The sequence below is a fragment of the Abramis brama genome (assembly GCF_963993115.1).
Source record: "Abramis brama genome assembly, chromosome: 2".
NCBI lineage: Eukaryota > Metazoa > Chordata > Actinopteri > Cypriniformes > Leuciscidae > Abramis > Abramis brama.
This window is the reverse complement of record NC_139964.1, coordinates 14,737,704-14,760,332: the sequence shown is the minus strand read 5'-3', so window position 1 is coordinate 14,760,332 and position 22,629 is coordinate 14,737,704. Positions and strand designations below refer to the sequence as shown.

Below are 22,629 nucleotides of genomic sequence, written 5' to 3'. Positions count from 1 at the left end.
AATTAATTTCCCTGATCAGTAAACTTCTGATAATTATTCTCACCTGAGACTCCTGTGTGTCATTTCTCTTTTTCATCCTCCTGATTCCCCTTTAAAGACAGTGATTTGACACAATTACAACCAATCAGAATTTATTTGATGTTTAATACACAGCTATGAGTAAAGAGATTTATCTATAGGATGGGCTGTTTTGAATGTGATGAAATGTGGTGTATCTTCAAGATTTGCTGCAGTAATGATGTGAGCTTCAGACTTCCTTATTCAATAATTTGGAAAGTTTGCCGTGGCTCACGTTAGATATGTTTTATAATAAATTATGTTCCCATAATTGATTGTTGTCTAAAGGTACAATATGAAAGAATTTTGTATCAAAATATCCGAAAACCACTTGCACAGTGTTATATATTTAAATTGTGTACTTCCATTATCCTAAATGTGTACAAGAATTTGTAAATTCAGAGAAATTCACAATTTTAAAAAGTGCCCGTCCCTGTTCACTTGTCGCCTGTCAATGACGTATTATCCGCGTTATCCCTGGTTTCCGCTTGTACTGCCATAGTAACCATGGCGACAGACGCGTGTGGAGCTGATATCTGTCTCTCATTAGAAATCGAGCCCTGCTTCATACCACAGTCATGTTAAAAACATCAATGCATTCACTCATCCATAAACATTATTAGATCTATCAGCATGACAGCAAGTCCCATTATTCCGCTTATCACTGCGTCATCAACCTACGCCTTTGTTATTGTAAGAGGTTAGCGACCCCTAGCGGCGAAAACAAATTACATATTGTAGCTTTAAGTCAAGTCAAGTCAAGTCAAGTCAAGTATATTTGTATAGCGCTTTTCACAATACAGATTGTATCAAAGCAGCTTCACAGTATTAAATTAAAATAATACAACAAGGTTTGTTTCTAGTGGAAAATGTCCACGTTTGGTAATGCTGATCAATAGTATTGTTGATTGATTAATTAAATTAAATATCCCCAACTGAGCAAGCCAAAGGCAACAGTGGCAAGGAACCGAAAAACTCCATCAGGTGACCTAATGGAGAAAAAAAACCTTGGGGAACCCAGGCTCAGTCGGGGGCCAGTTCTCCTCTGGCATTTATGAACTAGAGGCCGGATTGTAGTTTGAACTGTAAGATTAAAAATATTATATGAATGCCTGGCCGAAAAGATGCGTCTTTAATCTAGTTTTAAACTGGGAGAGCGAGTCTGAGCAACGAACAGTATCAGGAAGGCTATTCCAGAGTTTTGGAGCTAAATGTGAAGATGCTCTCCCTCCTTTGGTGGATCTGGATATCCTAGAACGAGCTAAGCCGTTTAGGGCTTTATAAGTCAGTAGCAATACCTTGTAATTAATACGGGACTTTATAGGTAGCCAATGTAGTGATGTTAAAATCGGTGTTATATGATCATATTTTCTTGATCTAGTAAGAACTCTAGCGGCTGCATTTTGGACTAACTGTAGCTTGTTTATTGAGGATGCAGGACAACCAGCTAATAAAGCATTACAGTAATCTAGTCTCGAGGTCATGAATGCATGAACTAACTTTTCTGCATCAGAAACTGATAGCATATTACGTAGCTTAGCAATGTTTCTAAGGTGGAAAAAGGCTGTTTTTGTAACATATGAAATATGATTTTCAAAAGACAGGTTACAGTCGAGTATAACACCCAGGTCTTTTACTGTAGAGGATAAAGTAACAGGACATCCTACGATGTTAAAGTTGTATTGTAAGAGGTTTTGTGGGCGTTTTTTTTAACCGATAAGTATCATCATTACTTTAATGATGATAAAGTAATTAAGATCATTACTTTAAAGTAATGATCAATTAATCGATTAATCGTTGACCTCTTAATTCCGAAGCTGGGAATGCTACTATGGGTACGTTTACACGACAACAATATGCTTAAAATGGAGAAGTTTTTCCTTTGAGTTTTCCACGTACAGACAGCACCATTGTCAAAACGGTCCCCATTCACACGGATCCGCGAAAACGACTAAAAACGCTGTATTCTGCTGCCAGGCCATTAGATGGCGATGGAACACTATAGACTAAACATGTAATACGCATCGTCTTCACAAATTCGTGTTTTTGTTGTTTTCAACCCGTTTTCAAAAGTTTGCGTTTGCAGGCACCTAAAACTTGGCTTGGCTTTAAGCTTGGCTTTACAATGAATATAGGGAATATGACTATCACTTAACAAGTGCTTTTAAATTTGCTGACACATTAAAAGTGCTCTATTTTCATAGCATGAAAAAATAATTGCTTTACATGAAAATTTGATCTTTGAAATCATCGTACATAACAGATAGCAGAATACAACAAGCATATTTGTTTCAGTTAGAGTCCAAAAGTATGTGTATGAAAAAGCGCAGCAGATGCACATGTAAACAGTATACACGTGATTCTTTTGGGCCACGTTTTGGTTTGTAACTTCATGAAACATTAGTAAACCATAGTAGATCACACATCTTTATTTAGAGCATGTGATCTCTAACAACTCAAACACAACATAAGACAATGCGTAGATCACAGAGTTACATTGATTGACATGCAGCTTGGCTAAAGCTATAGGACTTCCGGGATCCGATCGAGTCACGATCATGACGTAGTGTTTTCCAACGCATTTGAAAGTTCAGCTAATGGAAACTGGATCTTGGGTGTAGTGGGTGGGTATAGTGGACACAGATGATGTGTAAAGACTAGGGATGTGACGGTGAGGACATTTTCCCATCAGTTAATCGACGTGTTACAACACCGTTAATATCACAAGGGTGGGGGATGTTGGAGTTTTTCCCTCTTTTGCTCCTCGCTTTTAAATAGTTAATTATTATCCTTAATGAAAAACGCAACTAATCCTTTGCAGGTTCCCTATTAGCATTGGGTTTAAAGGAACATGCCCACTTTTTGGGACTTTATCTTATTCACCGTATTCCCCAGAGTTAGATAAGTCCATACATACCTTTTTCATCTCCGTGCGTGCCGTAACTCTGTCTGACGCACCCACCGCTAGCCTAGCTTAGCACAAAGACTGAAGGTAAACGGCTCCAGCTAGCATACGGCTCCCAATAAGTGACAAAATAACGCCAACATTTTCCTATTTACATGTTGTGATTTGTATAGTCACAGCGTGTACAAATAACAAGGTCACGAGACACAGCCATCTTCTAACCGTATACATACTGGGAACTATATTCTCAGAAGGCGAAGCACTGCTACTTGGGCGGAGTGATTTGCTCGCAACACCTGTGAAGCCCCGTGGTGAGGAGCAGAGAGTTCGCTCAGAGTTGGAGTAAATCACTCCACAGAAGTAGCAGTGCTTCGCCTTCTGAGAATATATTTCCCAGTATGTATACGGTTAGAAGATGGCTGTGTCTCATGTGACCTTGTTATTCGTACACGCTGTGACTATACAAATCACAACATGTAAATAGGAAAATGTTGGCGTTATTTTGTCACTTATTGGGAGCAGTATGCTAGCTGGAGCCGTTTACCTCCAGTCTTTGTGCTAAGCTAGGCTAGCGGTGGTCAGGCAGAGTTAGGGCACGCACGGAGATGAGAAGGGTATGCATGGACTTATCTAATGCTGGGGGATACGGTGAATAAGCTAAAGTCCCAAAAAGTCGGCGTGTTCCTTTAAATCCTAAATATTGCCAAATAGGCGCTTTTACATTTCGCTTTGAAACCAAATCTTCCGACATCGTCTTGTCAGTCAGCTCCTCACTCTCGTGATAAATGACTCCTGCTGCTGATCTGTGCTGAGATTCTCGTTCGGCTCACGCTGCATTGAGAAGACACGTTCAGTTTTTAATTGTAGTGTCTGTTCTCTAACTGAACTAAATGATTTTTACTATAAAACATCAAAACGACGTGGGGGGCGGTGCTGCTGTGGGCAAGTGATGTGACTGTTGCGGCTAAACAACGGTAACACCGACAATCAGAGCAAGCCTAGTAGAGACCAATTAGACACTGTTTTACAGCAGGAGCACGCTAAGATTGGTTTGTCACTCAGATTGACAGGTCTTTATTTAATATACATCATAGAATAGGAGCACACAGTGAAACACATTAGAAACATCTTATGTTCAGTAAAATCACTTGTTTGAAGAGTTTGTTTATCCCTGGTTAAATATGTTTTGAAATAAACGCCTAGCCTACCTAACCCATTTAATGGCTTGAATACATTAATACATTTAGAAAATGTAACTACTGCAGGCTCGCTTCATGTTTACCTCTAATGACGACTTGCTTATTCAACCATCGATACTTTTTTTTTTACAGATTAAATAACTAAATAATTGACAAATAAGCGATTGTTGATTAATTGTTAGCATGAATTCACAACCTTCTGACTCATTAACACACATAAGACCACAGACACACGTTTTACCAAATCAGCATCATGATGATCACTGCAGCTCCACAAATCACTCCTATGGATATGTATATCACCAGACTTCCTAATAGCACAAATGTATAAAACATAAAAAAAATAATAATAATTTGCTTCACTATAGAAAGAGTAATGTAAGTATATGAGCCGCTCTACCTTTAACTGTGACAGTTACAGCGTCTGATCTCTGAGATCCATGTTGATTGTGAGCCTGACAGTAGAAGCGTCCACTCTGTAGTGCACTGAAACTCTGTCCAGATCCAACAGCTGAGGGTTCATTCTCCTTAAACCAGCTGAAGTTCAGAGCAGGAGGGTTTGAGTCACTGATGCAGTTCAGAGTCACTGAATCTCCCTCCACTATTACACCAGATCCATTTATCAACACTGAGACGTTCCTGGGTGGGTCTAATAACAATCACCAAATTATTTAAGACCTCTTACACATTTTTAAAATGACTAATATGAACCAAATTAATCAAAACAGAGAATTAGCATCTTATGTTTTATAATAAACTCACACATAACGTTTAAAGTCACAGTATCAGAGTATTTCTCTCCATATTCATTGATGGACTTGCACTTGTATGTTTTACTGTCATCAGAGCTGATCTTTGAGATGTTGTAGATTCTTCCAGATCCTACAATCGTTCCTCCTTTAAACCAGCTGATTTCTGCAGGAGGGTTTGAGTCACTGATGCAGTTCAGAGTCACTGAATCTCCCTCCACTATTACACCAGATGGACTGATGGACACTGAGACGTTCTTTGGAGGGTCTAAAAAGGACAAAAATTAAAACCTTGAATAAATTCATTCAAACACAATCTTCAAATTTTAAAAAATACAAATGAATCTGCACTCACACATGACATTGATCTGAACAGCAGGAGAGATGTGAGTGTGTCCGTCTACAGCACAGCTATATCTGCCTGAATCCTCTCTTCTGACTGACTGCAGCAGGAGTTCATTGTTTCTGTCTCTTCTCTCAGTTAATGGCTGTGAGTTTCTGTACCAGATGAATGTTGCTCTGTCAGTCAGAGCGCAGCTGCTTTTACATCTCAGAGTGACTGAATCTCCCTCTGTCACTCTCTCAGGAGACTCCACCTGAAGATCTGAACACAACACACACATTATATCTAGTGCTGCTGTCATACACTGATTATTATTCAACATAATGCACAGAAGAAGAGATAAACCTCACCAAAGTCATCTGTGACAGTAAGAGTCACTCCTGGAGTGCCAATCCATTTCACATTAGGTTTATCAGTGATGAATCTGAAATAGTACATGTGTGAATCCTTCAGTGTCACATGACTCAGTCTGACGGTGCAGTTCTGCTGTTTATCTCCCAGATACTGAAGCCTCTGACTGTATTCAGGGTCCTCAGACAGATCTGGATGTTCTCCATTATCTTTTACCAGTGTTTTGGTCCAGAACACTTTCTTGATCTGATGTCCAGTAGGGTATGTATAAGTGCAGCTTATTATCACTGTTGAGTCATTTACTGCACAGATGTGTGAAGGACTGTAAATCACACCCTCTTTCTGACTAAAAACCCCTAAAAAAAGTTAATCCTGAACAAATTAGCTGCTAAAAACTGCAGAATGCAAAAATTCCTGAGCAAGGGTTGCAGAGACTCACCGTGAATCATGAGGAGAAAGATCAGAGGAAGAGGAGGAGCCATTCTGACTGACGTCACCATAGCAACATCTGCAACAAATATAGTGGCTTATTTTCAGCTTTAATGTCAGCATGAAACATAACAACAACTGCTACTTTATTTATCAAAGAACATGACAGCAACAGTCATTTTTGCACTGCATGAGTTTGTAACTGTCCAACGTCTTTCACTTCCCCATTTTGATTGACAGCCCATCATAGACAGTAGGACCCTGCCAGAACGATGCCCTTTCATTTCATACTGAGAAACTGCTATAAATCAAATCAAAATCAAATCAAGTATATTTGTATAGCGCTTTTCACAATACAGATTGTATCAAAGCAGCTTCACAGTATTAAAATAAAATAATACAACAAAGTTTGTTTCTAGTGGAATTTATTGATTGATAGAATAAAATTAAATATCCCCAAAATATCCCCAACTGAGCAAGCCAAAGGCAACAGTGGCAAGGAACCGAAAAAACTCCATCAAGCGGCCTAATGGTGTCCTAAAACTCCATCAGGTGACCTAATGGAGAAAAAAAAAACCTTGGGAGAACCCAGGCTCAGTCGGGGGCCAGTTCTCCTCTGGCATTTATGAACTAGAGGCCGGATTGTAGTTTGAAACTGTGAGATTAACAATATTATATGAATGCCTGGCTGAAAAGATGCGTCTTTAATCTAGTTTTAAACTGGGAGAGTGAGTCCGAGCAACGAACAGTATCAGGAAGGCTATTCCAGAGTTTTGGAGCCAAATGTGAAAATGCTCTCCCTCCTTTGGTTGATCTGGATATCCTAGGTATGACCAAAAGCCTTGAATTTATTGATCTTAAAGAGCGCAATGGATTATAGGGTGATAGAAGATCCGCTAAATAGACTGGAGCTAAGCCGTTTAGGGCTTTATAAGTCAGTAGCAATACCTTATAATTAATACGGAACTTTATAGGTAACCAATGTAGTGATGATAAAATCGGTGTTATATGATCATATTTTCTTGATCTAGTAAGAACTCTAGCGGCTGCATTTTGGACTAACTGTAGCTTGTTTATTGAGGATGCAGGACAACCGGCTAATAAAGCATTACAGTAATCTAGTCTCGAGGTCATGAATGCATGAACTAACTTTTCTGCATCAGAAACTGATAGCATATTACGTAGCTTAGCAATGTTTCTAAGGTGGAAAAAGGCTGTTTTTGTAACATACGAAATATGATTTTCAAAAGACAGGTTACAATCGAGTATAACACCCAGGTCTTTTACTGTAGAGGATAAAGTAACAGGACATCCTACGATGTCAAAGTTGTATTGTGAGAGGTTCTGTGGGCGGTTTTTTGAACCGATAAGTATTACCTCTGTCTTGTCTGGATTTAATAATAGAAAATTACGCGTCATCCAATCTTTTATATCTTTAACACACTCTGTCAATTTGGATAATTTAGCGTTTTCATCCGGCCGTGATGAAATATATATTTGAGTGTCATCAGCATAACAATGGAAACTAATTCCATGTTTCCTTATAATATTTCCAAGTGGCAGCATATATATTGAGAATAACAGAGGGCCCAACACAGATCCCTGCGGCACTCCATAGTTTACTGGAATTATGATCGATTTTTCTCCATTTAAATAGACAAAATGGTAGCGGTCTGATAAGTATGATCTAAACCAGCTTAATGCTTGTCCTTGAACACCAGTATAATTTTGTAGTCGATCTAAGAGTATTGTATGATCTATAGTATCGAACGCAGCACTTAGATCAAGTAAAACTAGTATTGAGATGCAGCCCTGGTCAGAAGCTAAGAGTAAATCATTTGTGATTTTAACGAGCGCAGTTTCAGTGCTATGGTGCGGCCTGAATCCTGACTGAAACTTTTCATAGATATCATTTTCTTGCAAGAAAGAGCCCAGTTGAGTGGACACAACTTTTTCTAGTATTTTAGACATAAAAGGTAGATTTGAAATGGGTCTATAATTTGCTAGATTATGCGGGTCTAATTGTGGTTTCTTAATGAGAGGTTTTATCACTGCCAGTTTAAATGTTCTTGGAACATGACCTAAAGATAAAGACGAGTTAATAATATTGAGGAGAGGCTCTTCCACTACAGGTAACACTTCCTTCAGTAGTTTAGTTGGTATAGGATCTAATAAACATGTTGTTGTTTTAGATGAAGTGATAAGTTTATTTAACTCTTTTTGTTCTATAGTTGTAAAGCACTGTAATTGTTCTTGCGGGGGGAAAATTGAGGCTGAATTATAAGGTGCGATTGAGGATTGAACGTTTACAATTGTGGTTCTGATGTTTTCTATTTTCTCAGTGAAGAAGTTCATGAAATCATTACTACTAAACTGTAACGGGATATTTTGTTCGGGTGACGTCTGTTTATTTGTTAGTCTAGCCACGGTGTTAAATAAAAACCTAGGATTGTTTTGGTTGTTTTCTATTAGTTTGCGGAGATGCTCAGCCCTGGCCGCTTTTAGGGCCTTTTTATAACGTGACATACTGTCTTTCCACGCGATTCTAAAGACCTCTAAATTAGTTTGTTTCCATTTACGCTCTAAATTACGGGTTTCTCTCTTTAGAACATGCGTAGTATTATTGTACCATGGTGCTTTAATTTTCTCTGTGACCTTTTTTAATCTAACGGGTGCAACAACATCCAATGTTCTAGAGAGAATGGTGCTCATAGTGCTAGTTAGTTCTTCTAGTTCATCTGTTTGTTTGGGTTCAGGCAGCAGCTGAGACAGATCAGACAAGCAACTCGAGAAATTATCTATGGTGGATGGAAGGATTGTTCTGCCTGGTCGAAAACGCGGCGCCGCATGACATATTACAGCAGTACGTAATATGCAAGTTACCAAGTAATGGTCAGTGACATCATCACTTTGTGGAATGATATCTATATCGGTTGGATCGGTTCCATATGATATAATTAAATCGAGTGTGTGATTAAGACGATGAGTTGGTCCGGTGACGTTTTGTTTGACCCCAAAGGAATTTAATAAATCTATAAACGCAGCCCCTAACGCATCATTTGGATTATCTACGTGTATGTTAAAATCTCCAACAATTAATGCTTTATCTACATTGACCAATAGATCTGAGAGAAAATCTGCAAACTCTTTTAGGAAATCAGCGTAAGGCCCAGGCGGTCTATATACGGTAGCCAAGGCTAGAGATAATATGGATTTTTTTCTAACATCTAAGAGCGTAACATTTAGTACAAGTATTTCAAACGAAATAAACTTATAACCCGTTTTCTGAGTAACATTGAGAATATCTCTATAGACCGCTGCAACACCGCCGCCACGACCAATCAGACGGGGTTCGTGCTTATAGGAGTATCCTGATGGAGTAGACTCATTTAGACCGAAATAATCATTAGGTTTAAGCCAGGTTTCAGTAAGGCAAAGTACATCGAAGCTATTATCCGTGACTATTTCATTTACAATAACTGCCTTAGGTGTGAGTGATCTAATGTTTAGAAGACCTAGCTTTAGAAATTGTTTTTGGTTACTAATAGCAACATTTTCTGGTTTAATAACAATTAGATTTTTTCTAGATCCTGCAGTAGATTTATTATTTGATCTCACTAAACGAGGAATAGACACAGTTTCTATGCAATGTTCTACACTATTTATATCTGTTAATTTGGTGCAGCAGAGACTATGATTTGAACTTTTGGTTACTAGTCAAAAGGTATTTAACATTTTGGAGATGTTATCTGACAGAAGATCCGATCCGAATCTGCTTGGGTGTAAACCATCAGCACGGTAAAGCCTAGGACGCTCCTAAAACAGATTACAATTATTTACAAAGAGCAGTTTCTGCTCATTGCACCATGACATTAACCATTCATTTAGCGCGAATAATCTACTAAACTTTTCATGACCTAGTCGGTACGTGGGAAGCGGTCCTGACACAATGATCGTTATATCAGGCGATGTGCTGCGTACCGTATCGATCAGATTCCTGAAGTCTTTCTTCAGAACCTCTGTCTGTCGCAGCCTGATGTCGGCCCCTCCCGCGTGCAGGACCACAGTTCCGACGCGCTCGTTCAGAATCTCGGGAACGTGAGCAGCGATTTCAGAAACACGAGCACCAGGAAAGCAGTGACTATGCACCTTACTTTTATTTAACGTAGCTTGTACGTGTCGAACGATGGAATCACCGATGATCACAGCATCGCGTTCTGTTTCGCGAAGAGGGGAGAAGCGGTTTTGTGTGGATATCTCGAAAACCGGGAGGGTCGGAGAGAGTTTTCTTGGTCTAGACCTGACTCGCGTCTTCCGCTGCGGAAATATCCAGGCTTCGTGGTGGCATGTTGGAGCCGGCGTAAACGAGACCATAGCTGATCGCGGCCTCGACGCTCGTGACCGATGCTGAGTAACGCACGGAGTAGACGAGGTCGGAGTCAGCGGGTTAGTAACGTTGATCACTGATTTGTGTGCATCGGCGCGTGATGTTTCAAGAGCTAACCGCCGGTCTATCAGCTCGGCTTTTCTCACTAAAAGGTCGTGGATCTGTTTCTCAACAGCTTCCAGCTCAGACTGCAACGCGTGTAGCTCAAATGTGTCCTCACCTGCACCAAAAGGTAGACTACTTACATCTGATATATTCGCCATTTTAACAGATGGACAGTAAGTTAAGTTAGCAACGACGCTACCAGTGATGCTATCAATATTAATACTAATTTATGACTGAAGTCTTGGATATAATCCGTCTTTTTAGTGGTACAGGTGTAGAGTAGACGCACGATAGGCGAAAAAATGTTTGTTTGTAAGTGAGTGTGGAGAAGACGCGTTCAGCCGTGATCCACAGGAGTAACCTATAAGAGTATCCGACGTTGGATCACTAATAGGCTTGAGACGCGTCTGCTCAACAGTCCGCGTTGTAACTATGAGGTGAGGAAAAATAGAAAATGTTCGTTGTAAGTGAGTTTAAAGAGAAATCAAGAATTATAAATCAATCGATGGAGCTCCAAAGACAACAACGCGTTCAGACGCGACGCATGTGCATTCGAAACAGGAATATGTTCAGGAATATAAAGCACCTTAGTTGACTTTTGTATCAGTGCATTGCTTATGTTTACAAAACATACTCTGGAGCTTGTTGTCACTCTGGTGAATATGCAGGATTATTTTTAAAAGCCACTTTAATATTTAAGTCTTGGGTATAAGACTTTATAATCTATCTTCATTATATAGTTATCTGTTGTGTAAAATATTAAAAAGGATTTTTTTATCAATTTGTTTTTCGCCAACAAATCACTTCTTGAGAAAACAAATTTGTGCAATTGGACTTTTGATTTTAAACCATATAGTTACGGACACAGCCCTGTGACAACTAGCCCCAACTAATCCCTCTCACTTAAGATATTTAACAGAACAGTTTTAAAATCATGCTCTTACCCGTTTCACCAACACCCGTGACCAGTGACAGCACTACAAATGATCAGGATGAAACCAGTATTGTTACTTATACTTATAAGTACCTTATACTTTAATATGAGCTTATGACACCTCAACTAGTGCAGATCGAGCAGAGGAAATATCATTGATCTCGACGCAATACAGACACAGTCAGGCAGTAAGTAATCCAGACACGAGCAGGAATAGTAGACTAGAGAGGTGCTGATGAAAGCAAGACGGCAAGACATGAACACCAGAACGGTCTGACCATGAACACAGCAAACACAAGGCTACATATAGGGAATGGTGACCAACTATCCTGGTATGGAAACTGCTGGATCCGGGATTGTAAAACACTGGAAGGAATTGCAGTGGCAGTGACGTCAAAAAACACATTTCATCTCCAGCATCGCCAAATGTGCAAATTTACTGATTTATTAGAAGCAATCTGGAAGTTAAATGAAGAACTTAAAACATGCAGATAAAGCAGAATTCATTAATCTGAATGTTTTTATCATGAAAACGACTAAGCTTTTTATTCAGTCAGTGGCCTTGTTCTTCTTGAATGATCACGTCTCTAAACATGGTCAAAAATACAGTTTCCTCTTTTGTGGGTGAGAAAACCAAACTTGTGAATCTCTGACAGCCTCATCACAGTGTGATCACGTGACCTTCATATGCCAATGAGAGACGCTGAGGGACATCACAAGAGGAAATCAGCTTAAAATAAGCAAAGTGATTCTCAGAAATGGAAAGAGAAAAATGAATGCATATGCAATCCAGGACAATGGATCTGACAGAGCTATCCTCCTCCACAGTGCAGCTCAGCGGTTGGGCCTCAAAGGTCAACCTGAAGACCTTCTGTTTCGAACAGTCAGGTAGCAGTTAAGTACATGGATATATAATGGTAGATGTACGCACTGCCCTGGCGCAATAAAAAGATTTGCATCAGATCCAGACTGGACCAGGATGTTGTGGAACTCCTGGAAAGGAAGACCATAAGAGTCGAGGTGGATGGTGTCAAGCGATATGCAACCCTTCTCTTGCTTGTCAAGAACATGGCCAAACTCAGAGCACCCAAAGAGGCAGTATTATCACAGCTGAGCTTTTACAGCTCTTGTTCCAGATCTGCAGAGACAATTGGCTAAACAGCAGATTAAATTCCATTTCACCCTCCCAACTCACCACACTTTGGATGTTGCTGGGAGCGAGAAATTAGCTTTTTGAAAAACGCATTGATGGATACTCTAGGAACTCAATCAGTGACTTTTGAGGTCCTTCAGACTGTGCTGGTGGAGATTGAAGGAATCTGGGATATACACCATCCGATGTTTCTGATCCTGACCTCATTTCTCCAAATTGTCTCCTAATGGGGGGGCCAGATGCTTCACTCCCCCTGACAGTATTCCCCCAGTCTGAGCCGGTCAGCCGATGTCGTCACAGCCAGATCCTTGCCAACCAATTCTGGAGACATTACCTCAAATTCTGCCTTCCTGGACTTCAAAAGTCGTCAAAAATGACATCCGAGTTGGCCCTACATTGCTGATCATGGATCCTCAGCTACCCAGAGATATCTGGCCTGTGGGAAAGGTGTTAGAAGTATTCTCCGTAACTGACACCAGAGTGAGGACAGCAAAAGTTCAGGTGGGAGAAAAATCATACACTTATCCAGTTGCATGCCTTATACAATTACCTGCCATTCCTGATAAAAGTAATTGTAAACTCCATAAAATAATTGAAGCCTTTTTGTATATGCACATATTTCCTTATGGAAATCTAGGGGCAGTTGTAAACAATTATTTTTTATTTTTTTGCTCTATCTCTAACCTCTCTCTATTAAATCTCTCCTTCTGTACTTTGAGGCACATGCATACACAGCACCTTCCCTCAGCCAATGAACTTCTAGAAACCTTGACCATGTGATCTGTTACTGTTTATTTTATAGAAAACCACAACCACACAAACCAGTCCACAGATGTGTGTGATTTTCACATGCAGTGAAACTTTTTATTTCTTCACAGACAGGATTGTTCACATACTGAGTTCCTGCTGAGTGAACAAATGCAACCGTGATCCTTTTTCTTCAAATTAAAGGTATAGTGGAGGATTTTACCGAATTTTAGAAAAGAACCGCCCTCTCCACTTTTTGAAAAAATGCACATGCGCAACACTCTACCTGCTCCCGAGAGTGAACGCCTTTTAAATGTGTGCACGAGAGAGCATGCATGAGCCTAGTTCTACTTGTGCACACTCTGTTTACAAGTTGCTGGCTCATACAAGCCTACTTCCAAAAGAAGATTTGCACTTTTTCCACTATGTCAGACTTGGGGGTTCGAGTTATTCGTGTGGAAGAAGGAGGAGAAGGATGGGCAAGGAGAAGGATGGGCTGAAGGAGAAAGGGAGAAGCTAAAGTGGAGTCAGCACTTTAAGTGAGATAAGTGTTGAACTCTAACTGGATTATGGAACAATTGACGTTCCTGTGAATTGTATGGAATCGTATGATGATTGAAACTTCTCTTGGAGAACCAGTAACTGCATTGAGAGACTTGTGCCTCACAGCTGCTTTCCATCTAGCTTAACATCAGCGAGTGGTGGACGAGACCTCATGCCTGCGCCTTCTCTCTGAGTTGTGAGATTTGCAGTGTTTTATATATATATATACATTCACGTGTGATTACTTGTGTGGGTTGCAGTGAAGCACGAGCGTGGGAGTGAATTGCGGAAGGCATTGGTGGTTCTAGTCAAAATACCCACCTCTCTCTCTGTTTGAATCCCGTTGTGGGAGATGCTAAAAGCTGTGAAAGCCCGTTGACGTGGTTGAAAATACTCACCTCTCTCTCTGTTTGAATCCAGTTGCTGAAGAGCCTGCTAAAGCTGTGAAGTATACGTGCTCTCCTCTCCGTCTGAGTCCAATGAAGAGCCTGCTAAAGCTGTGAAGTATACGTGCTCTCCTCTCCGTCTGAGTCCAGTGAAGAGCCTGCTAAAGCTGCGAGGTATGCGTACCCTCCTCTCTGTCTGAGTGTAGTGAAGAGCCTACTAACTGGATTAAAGCTGTGAAGTATACGTACCCTCCTCTCTGTCGTAGTGTAGTGAAGAGCCTGCTAAAGCTGTGAAGTATACGTACCCTCCTCTCCGTCTGAGTTCAGATGTAAATGCAGTTGAAGTGTGCGGAGCTAGACAAAAGCCTCAGGGAAAAGGTGTTGATACAATTTCATTTGCAACCCCCATATTGCAGCCACAAGCAGTCAAAACATCTTTAGGTCCTAAAGATATTGAGAGAATTGCTGAAAGTTTGCCATCAGTGCAAATACATTTTTCTGAGTTTAGGAGAGAGTTGTCCAAAAAGATGCGGCTCTACGATATGTCTCTAGCTGAAGTCACTCAGCTAATATCACAGATCTTGACTGAGTCAGAATTCAATGATTTTGAAAGTGCTGTAAGCAATTCTGAACTGCAACAGGCCAGTAAAGGTGATTTGAGAGAAGGTGTTTTGAAAATTTAAAAAAACATTGTTGGACCGAACGTGGACTGGTCAAAGCTCACTAATTGCTTATAGAAGAAGGGTGAAACTGTTTGTGAGTACACAGAACGATTCTGTCAGTCAGCTGCAGCATACAGTGGAATTGCAGACACTCCAGAGAAGGTGTTAGGTGATAATGGTCCTTTGGTTCGCACATGGTTTCATTGTCTTTTGCCAGAACACAGAAAGGCGTTGCCTTACTTAAACATCACATGGTGTACGAGAACCCTGCAAGACAACTTGAATAGTTTAGTTACTTGGGAAAGAGACTCTGATGTCAAAAAGAGAGTAAGAATTGCAGCAGTTTCTGGGCAACTCAGAGAAGCAAAAGAAACGCAAAAGTCCTAGAGAAGCCAGTTGTTCTTACTGTGGCAAGCACGGACATTTTGGAAAAGAATGTAGAAAAAACAAAAATAACAGTTAACAATTAGTTAACAATGTTATGCAGCTTTTACTACATTTGTTGGCTACTTTGAAGCAACCCCTCCCCTCGTCATTGGACTCGTGGGTAAGCTTTTTGAGGTGTTAACCATTTGGGCTGTGATTGCTTAATCTCCCCAGTAACTTACAACAAAGATGAAAGACTTATTGACTGTCACAGCCTTTGTTTTGGGGGACATTCAGTAAACTCACAGCCTTAAATGTTATACCACAGAAATATTCCAGTCAGACACCCATGCTCTAGTATTATGATGTATATTAAGACTGATGTTTCACTGGAAAATGGAAATGTGCCAATTTTCTCACACACTGTACAGTGTACACACAACAGGGACAGAATAGGACACACAGACCAGTGCGGAGCCCAGGGAAGAACCGAAGTGCAACAGGCATCGGGGGCAAAACCTTGTGGTGAAGATTTCCTCATCCCCCCTCTTATCCCCACCTCACTGGTCTATAGGTGTCAAATAAATTAAGAAATAGGGAAAGAATGAAACAACAACAGCAGACTCTAAAAACCATACAACCCTAGTGTTTAAAGAAATACTGCTCTGTTTTGTTTTCTTTCTTACTCTGTGCAGATAAACACTTGTCCCGAGACCCATGTGCAACGACCGTCTCACCTGCATATGAAGCCACAACCTCAAGATGACAACTGCTGAACGAGCCAATCACAAAAGAAAAAGAAAAAAATACACAACGCAGAGACTCACATACGAAACCTTCAGTCATCCATCGACATGATCAAGACTACAAACCTGCACCATTACATGAGTGCTGCACCGGGTTAATGTCAGGTTAACCAACAAGTAATCTTGATCTTTCAACAAAATTACACCAGATGGCTGAAGATAATTCTTCATGGTTCGAAAAAAAATACACAACACAGAGACTTCACGGACCCTAATTGCATGTTTGTTTCTGTGTCAACATGCAATTACAGAAAATCAACACAGAACATGTGCGACTTATGGAAGAATGAAGTCCATGCATGAATACTGCTGGTCTGCCGTTTCTTTGTTTTATTATGTTACAGGTATGTGTGTATGCCATGATGTCATCACAAGCGGCATACTGGTATAAAGCATCACCTCAGATTTCCATGAACAAGCCTCATGAGGGACGAGTCATCAGAGTGACTCTACGTGGGAAATGGACTCTACAGGAAACAGACTTCACAGCTATTCAGGCGCCATGGACTTTCAAGACTTCCACTCTTATGCTACATGGTTTTCTGTGTAATCATGTAGTTTATATGACATTTTACACCCTGCGTCACAGGTTTCAACAGTTATGGTTTTGAGAAGAACTATGACACTCATGTAAATCAAGGACACAACACAGAATAAGTTATACGTGCCTGTAATTTACACAAGTTACAAGAATGAACATATGCTATGTGCCTGTAACTTACAAGAATTAACTTTTAAGTGTATAAATTTGTATATTATGTGAGAGTTATTAGAACCCTCAAAGGAAGAAATGTTGGATTACAAATTTATTAAATGTTTAATTTAGTTTGCAACAGTAAAAGTTGAGTATATTGAAGTTAGCATTTTAAGGTTAGGTTAGGATAATGGTATCAACAGTTTCTGCCAGACCTGTTTTCTCTATTATAAGTCACCTTTTGTCGTTAATGGCTCGAGCCAGTAGCCCCAAGACGCACCTTTTGTCTTTAATGGCTCTTTGAGTCCCAGTATCACTCAGACTGATGGGATTAGCACACGAATGATTCGTCTATGCAATTTGCAATGCAATAGATTGTTATGCTGATTGAATTAGGATTGGCCAGACATTCAGTCTAGGGTGTTTTACCTAAACCTGTATACTTCATTTGCATGCTTTGTTCAACCTCAATGTAAGTCCCTCCCTCTTGGAAGGTATATAACCTACAATGTATAATGTTTGAGTCAGATTATGTTGGATTCCTGCAGCCACGTCAACGCGAAGTCCTCAATAAAGAATAACTTTGTTTGAACGTGCAACAACGTCTCCTGGTCTCTGCTTTGAAGAAAGAAAAAAATTTACAACAGCGCCTTCTCTGTGAGTTGTGAGATTTGCAGTGTTTTATATATATATATATATATATATATATATATATATATATATATATTTATATATATATATATATATATACATAGTTCCCACAGGCCAATTAATGTCACGTGACCTCCCCGGAGACGCCATCTTTGAGGGCATAAGCTGCTGTGTTTACAAAGTTTTACAAGCAAATTTCGAAGATTTCTTCCTATTTATAATGTTACGAAAATCATGAAGAGACAAAGTGACAGAGATTATAAAGACACTCTATTAACACAAGACAGAGAGAGGTACAATGCGAAAATTTCAGTCAGAAATGGTGTGGATCCGTATGCGCTAAACTGAGCACTGATTTTGCAGCTTTGGCTCAGATACTGTATTATCCATGTGTACCATTATCTGGTATTGGCTAGGAGTTTTAACACATGTAAGCAATTCCGAGCCTGGAAATATGTGCATGAATATGAATATACACGGTATGAAAATAAATAAAACTCGCTTGCAAATTAATGTAACAGTTAATGCGGAACTACTTTATACGCGGGTTCTTTAGGGACATAATCTGAGATTGCAAGGCTGGAATGTGTGTGTGTGCGTCAGTCTGTGTCTGTGTTTGTGAGTGAGAGAGTCGCGGGCGCGATCGAACAGTGGAAACAATGTTGTTTTTGTATGTTTTTAATACCTCGTCATTTTGTACATATAGGACATCATTCAAACTGCAAAGTGTTAACTTATATTTGTGTACACTCGCAATAAAAAACAACAAATTCTTGCGTGTTTTGAGGGAGTTTCTTTCCTGTTTATCCTCGCCAGCCATAACCTCCATCGTTGTTCTGACAAAAGCTTCGTCTTGTCACATTCATGAAGTCTAATGAGGGGTATACTGTAAAATCCAAATTTAACTGAACCTCCAGCACGATTTGAACATCCATTGACCCAGCAGGAGATGACCATTTTCACTTTTTATCACGAAATTAACTCGTTTCAGCTTCTTCGTCTAATGTTCTGCCCACAGCATGCCCACAGAAATGGCGCCGGGTCGGCAAATGCCCGTATGTTGTGACGTCATGTGGGAACTATGTATTCATGTGTGATTACTTGTGTGGGAGTGAATTGCAGAAGGCATTGGTGGTTCTAGTCAAAATACCCACCTCTCTCTCTGTTTGAATCCCGTTGCGGGAGATGCTAAAAGCTGTGAAAGCCTGTTGACGTGGTTGAAAATACTCACCTCTCTTTCTGTTTGAATCCAGTTGCTGAAGAGCCTGCTAAAGCTGTGTAGTATACATGCTCTCCTCTCCGTCTGAGTCCAGTGAAGAGCCTACCAAAGCTGTGAGGTATGCGTACCCTCCTCTCTGTCTGAGTTCAGTGAAGAGCCTACCAAAGCTGCGAGGTATGCGTACCCTCCTCTCTGTCTGAGTCCAGTGAAGAGCACGCTAAAGCTGTAAGGTATACTCACCTCCATTCTCTGTCTGAGTCTAGTGAAGAGCCTGCTAAAGCTGCAAAGCATATCCTACTCTTCTTCCATTCGAATCCTGTTGAGGCGAACGTCAAAGCTACTACAGTAATTGTTTTAAAGGGTTTTTTTAATTAAATAAAGAGACATTTGCACTTACCTTTTGTTGTCCTGCCTGATGTGTCCTGCGGTGCAGCTCCTCACGGTGGTGTGTAAGTCAGGGGTGACGGCCGGTCACTTAAGTGTCCACCCCGACCTGTGACAGTTACAACTGGGAAAGGGATTTGTCATTCCACTGCACATATGGCAATAATCTAGACTGAAGGCCAACTGCACTGCATACGTGTTAAATTAAAACTAGCAATAATACTCGCCTCTAAACTTGGAGTAATGGTAATGGAGGGATCGAAGGCTCGCAATATAAGTTTGTAGAGTTCTAGCTGCAAACTTACAACTGGTGTGACCAGTGTTCTAGCGTCATCTCTTCAGGCTCTGCACTGACAGCTGCATTTAGAGGGTCTGCGAAGAGGTCTATGCTTTCTAGGATGCATTGACAAGGAGGCATTAAATCACTCTTGAGGTTTTTTGAAGAGCTGCATGGAACAACACTGTATTCAGCTTGTTTATATCAGGAACACACTTACTCGTGTGTAACTTGTGCATTCAGTTCTCCTTGAGTCCCCCTGGTGGGCTGGATAGAACAACACAACTTTTACAATACCCTGACACATGCAAGGCTGCATGACGTGAAAGACCTGGAAGTGAATTCTGAACTGTTCTTGTAGACTTTCAATTTCTTTTCTGTACTTGGCGAAACACATCTTGCATTTGGGAGCATCTTTGCACATCTCCTCACAGGCAGAGAAGTGTGTCAAATTTGCCGGATTGGACGAAAATCCGCTGTGAAAAAGGTTAAGTTTACATTGGAAAGCGTTCATATGTGCATAGAGGTCTGAAACAGTCTGAGACCGACCTTTTAACTGTGTGTTCAGATAATTCAGATGCACAGTCATATAATCTGTGAGGAAGGCCATGTCACAAATAAATTCTGGATCTCATAGTTTGCTGCTGCAAGCGCTTGTTTAAATGTGGAAATCAACTGATCAGACAGTATTTGCAACTGTTGTTGTCTCATCTCTTACTGAAATGGGCTCAACGCCCTTGGATGATGACATCTCACAGCTAAATAATGCGCTGGCTATTAACTGGATTTATTTGCTCCTCGCAATGTCCGTGAAATCAAGTATACTCGCTCTGCTCCTTTTGTATAACAACAACCTTCCTCTCCTTTAGTTCTAATGCTAGTGCGGCAAGTTTTTTGGGTGCCCTGTTTTCAGAAATTTGTGTCCTGCAGTGCTTAACATAATTAATAAATCCTTAAGTACTGCTGTTGTCACAGCTGCATAAAAAAATGCTGCTGTTAGTCCTGTACTCAAGAAGCGAAATTTAGATTTGGATGATTTAAAGGCACACTATGCAAGATTTGTACCATCAAAATCATTTTGATGGTAAAAGAACTATTAGGGCGAATTATCCCGTTAGCAAAGTGTGTGTGTGTGGGGGGGGCTATCATGCAGTATCAGGTTTGAGAGGTGGCGCCCCGACGAATCTCGCGAGAATCACGACTTGCTTTACAGCACGACGTCTCGTACATCAACAACATATGAAGCAGCCTCTATGGAAGACACTAGCACACATTTCAGACGTGAATCATGGCAGAGTCGACGAAGAAAACGAAGAAAGCGCGTTTGGAAAGAGTCAAGGAAAAGAAAACGACGGCTCTGCGTGAGTGGTATTTACGACAGTAACGTTAAATACAAGTGTGCCTTTATGACTTTTATGACATGACTTTTATAGCCGCCTGTTTGGTTGGTTCTGTGGTTCTGATGGTTCTGTATTTGAGTTTCAGAAGAAATTAAGGAATCTAGGAGTTATCTTTGATTCCCCATTAACATTTGACCCTCGTGCAGTCACTCACAGGAACCGTTTTCAACATCGTAGAAGGAATATGTTGAAACGTAAGTTGATGTATATTAAGGACTTTTTTTATAGAAATGTTGTTGCTCCGAACAACAGCAAGATTGCGAGTGTTATTTTGTGCAGTAATCCTTATATTAATAATCTTATGTAGTTTGATCTATTTTTTTTTCTCTCTAGCAATATCTAAGTGTAATGGTCTTTGTTTATTATGCTGTTATTCTTGATTTATTGAATTACAGAAAAGTGTGGAAATTTACACTAGAGCCTTATTTTTTTCTGCCTTTTATTGGAAACATGTACAATACAGATACTCACGGTCAAAAACATTAATAATCTCAATGATTCATACATGACAAAAAAGCATAAAGAGAAACATACATAAATCATTAACCGTTTACTTTCATTATCACACATCCATCTATAAAACGATCCCTTTATTACTTCAGTCACACTCATCATGGCACTCCTGTCAATCATTCAGGGCTCCTCCCACAAAGAGATGAATAAAGGCTGTAATATTTACTGTGTCCAAAACACTACAGCCTCTTCTTGTTAGTCTGAATAAGAAAGAAAGTAAAAACTTTAATACTGAAATATGTCAATAAAAGCACCAACAACATGTGTCAAGAGGAAAGGCTAATAGATTGGGTTTTGTCTCTATCTAGTGGGTATTCTTACTTGCTCAAACATTTTCATACAGAGACGAGTCCAGTTCGGGTTTACAATCATCAAGTTGAGCAGCCTTTATGAATGAAGACAAAGTAAAAACAGGAGTGTGTTATTTAAATTCCCATATTCTTAGTCAATATAGATATGTTCACACTGACATTGAGCGATTAATTCCTTTTGACTAAAGGTGAAGAGAGTTTAGTCTTTTGTAGGAAACACTTACAACACTTACCGTTACATTCTCATACACAGGATCATTCAATTCAACACCATAAGCGTCGCGTCTGTCATGATCAGGTCTGGGATGATTCATCTTTGCCATTAAAGAAAAAAAAAAAAAAAAACAATAAAGAGAAAATAAATAATGTCTATAAACAACTCACTAAAAAAAAGTCACTAATTCAGACTTTCACTTTTAGTTACAAATGAATTTAGTAAACTACTGAAAACCAAATCATTTTTTTCTCACCTGAGATTCCTGTGTGTCATTTCTCTGTTTCAAACACCTGGTTCCCCTTTAAAGACAATGATTTGAAACAATTACACCCAATCAGAACATATTTGATGATTAATACACAGATATGATTTGAACCAATGGTATTTCTCTAGGACGTGGCACTGCCGTTTTGAATGTGATGAAATCTGGTCTATCTTCAGGATTTACTGCAGTAATGATGTGAGCTTCAGATTTCATTATTCAATAACTAACTGAGTAGCTGTCAGTGTGGAAAGATAGGATGGGAAATTTTGCCTCAGTTCACGTTCATCATGACGTCTCACTGAATTCACAACTTTCTAACTCAGTCATTCATTCACACACACGAGAGAGTACCACAGACACACATCTTACCAAATCACTAACATCGAAATGATCACTGCAGCTCCACAAACCCCTCCAATGAATATGTATAATATCACCAGACGTCCTACAACTGAGACAAAAGAGTAAAACATCTGAACAGATTCATTTGAGTCAGTACAGTACACCCAGATAGCAGCATTGTTTTGGCCCGGATCCGGCTCAGATCTGGCACTTGTTGAAAGATGATCTGGCCCA

General features: G+C 40.0%; 1 protein-coding gene and 1 long non-coding RNA gene across 5 annotated transcripts in view; both read right to left on the bottom strand.

Moving 5' to 3' along the window:
- LOC311077708 (B-cell receptor CD22-like) overlaps positions 1 to 19,604 on the bottom strand; it is a 36,572-nt gene extending 16,968 nt beyond the window's left edge. Inside the window, exons 1-8 of one of the 4 annotated variants that reach the window (XM_084106307.1) lie at positions 19,084 to 19,595; positions 6,044 to 6,112; positions 5,604 to 5,960; positions 5,266 to 5,514; positions 4,924 to 5,178; positions 4,562 to 4,810; positions 4,403 to 4,472; positions 44 to 89 (exon numbers count right to left, since the gene is read on the bottom strand). In XM_084106307.1, the coding sequence (XP_083962433.1) occupies positions 44 to 89; positions 4,403 to 4,472; positions 4,562 to 4,810; positions 4,924 to 5,178; positions 5,266 to 5,514; positions 5,604 to 5,960; positions 6,044 to 6,104 (1,287 nt within the window). In that variant the 5' untranslated portion in view covers positions 6,105 to 6,112; positions 19,084 to 19,595. Of the gene's footprint in view, positions 1 to 43; positions 90 to 4,402; positions 4,473 to 4,561; positions 4,811 to 4,923; positions 5,179 to 5,265; positions 5,515 to 5,603; positions 5,961 to 6,043; positions 6,113 to 19,083 lie in introns of all 4 variants that reach the window. The other 3 variants (XM_084106310.1, XM_084106308.1, XM_084106309.1) reach the window with 3 other exon arrangements.
- Positions 19,605 to 21,622: 2,018 nt separating this feature from the next.
- On the bottom strand, positions 21,623 to 22,410 carry LOC311077750. Its single transcript, XR_014604967.1, has 3 exons — positions 22,042 to 22,410; positions 21,805 to 21,885; positions 21,623 to 21,645 (listed from the first exon to the last, which is right to left on the bottom strand). It is a non-coding gene; the product is annotated as an uncharacterized lncRNA (long non-coding RNA).
- Positions 22,411 to 22,629: the final 219 nt, after the last annotated feature.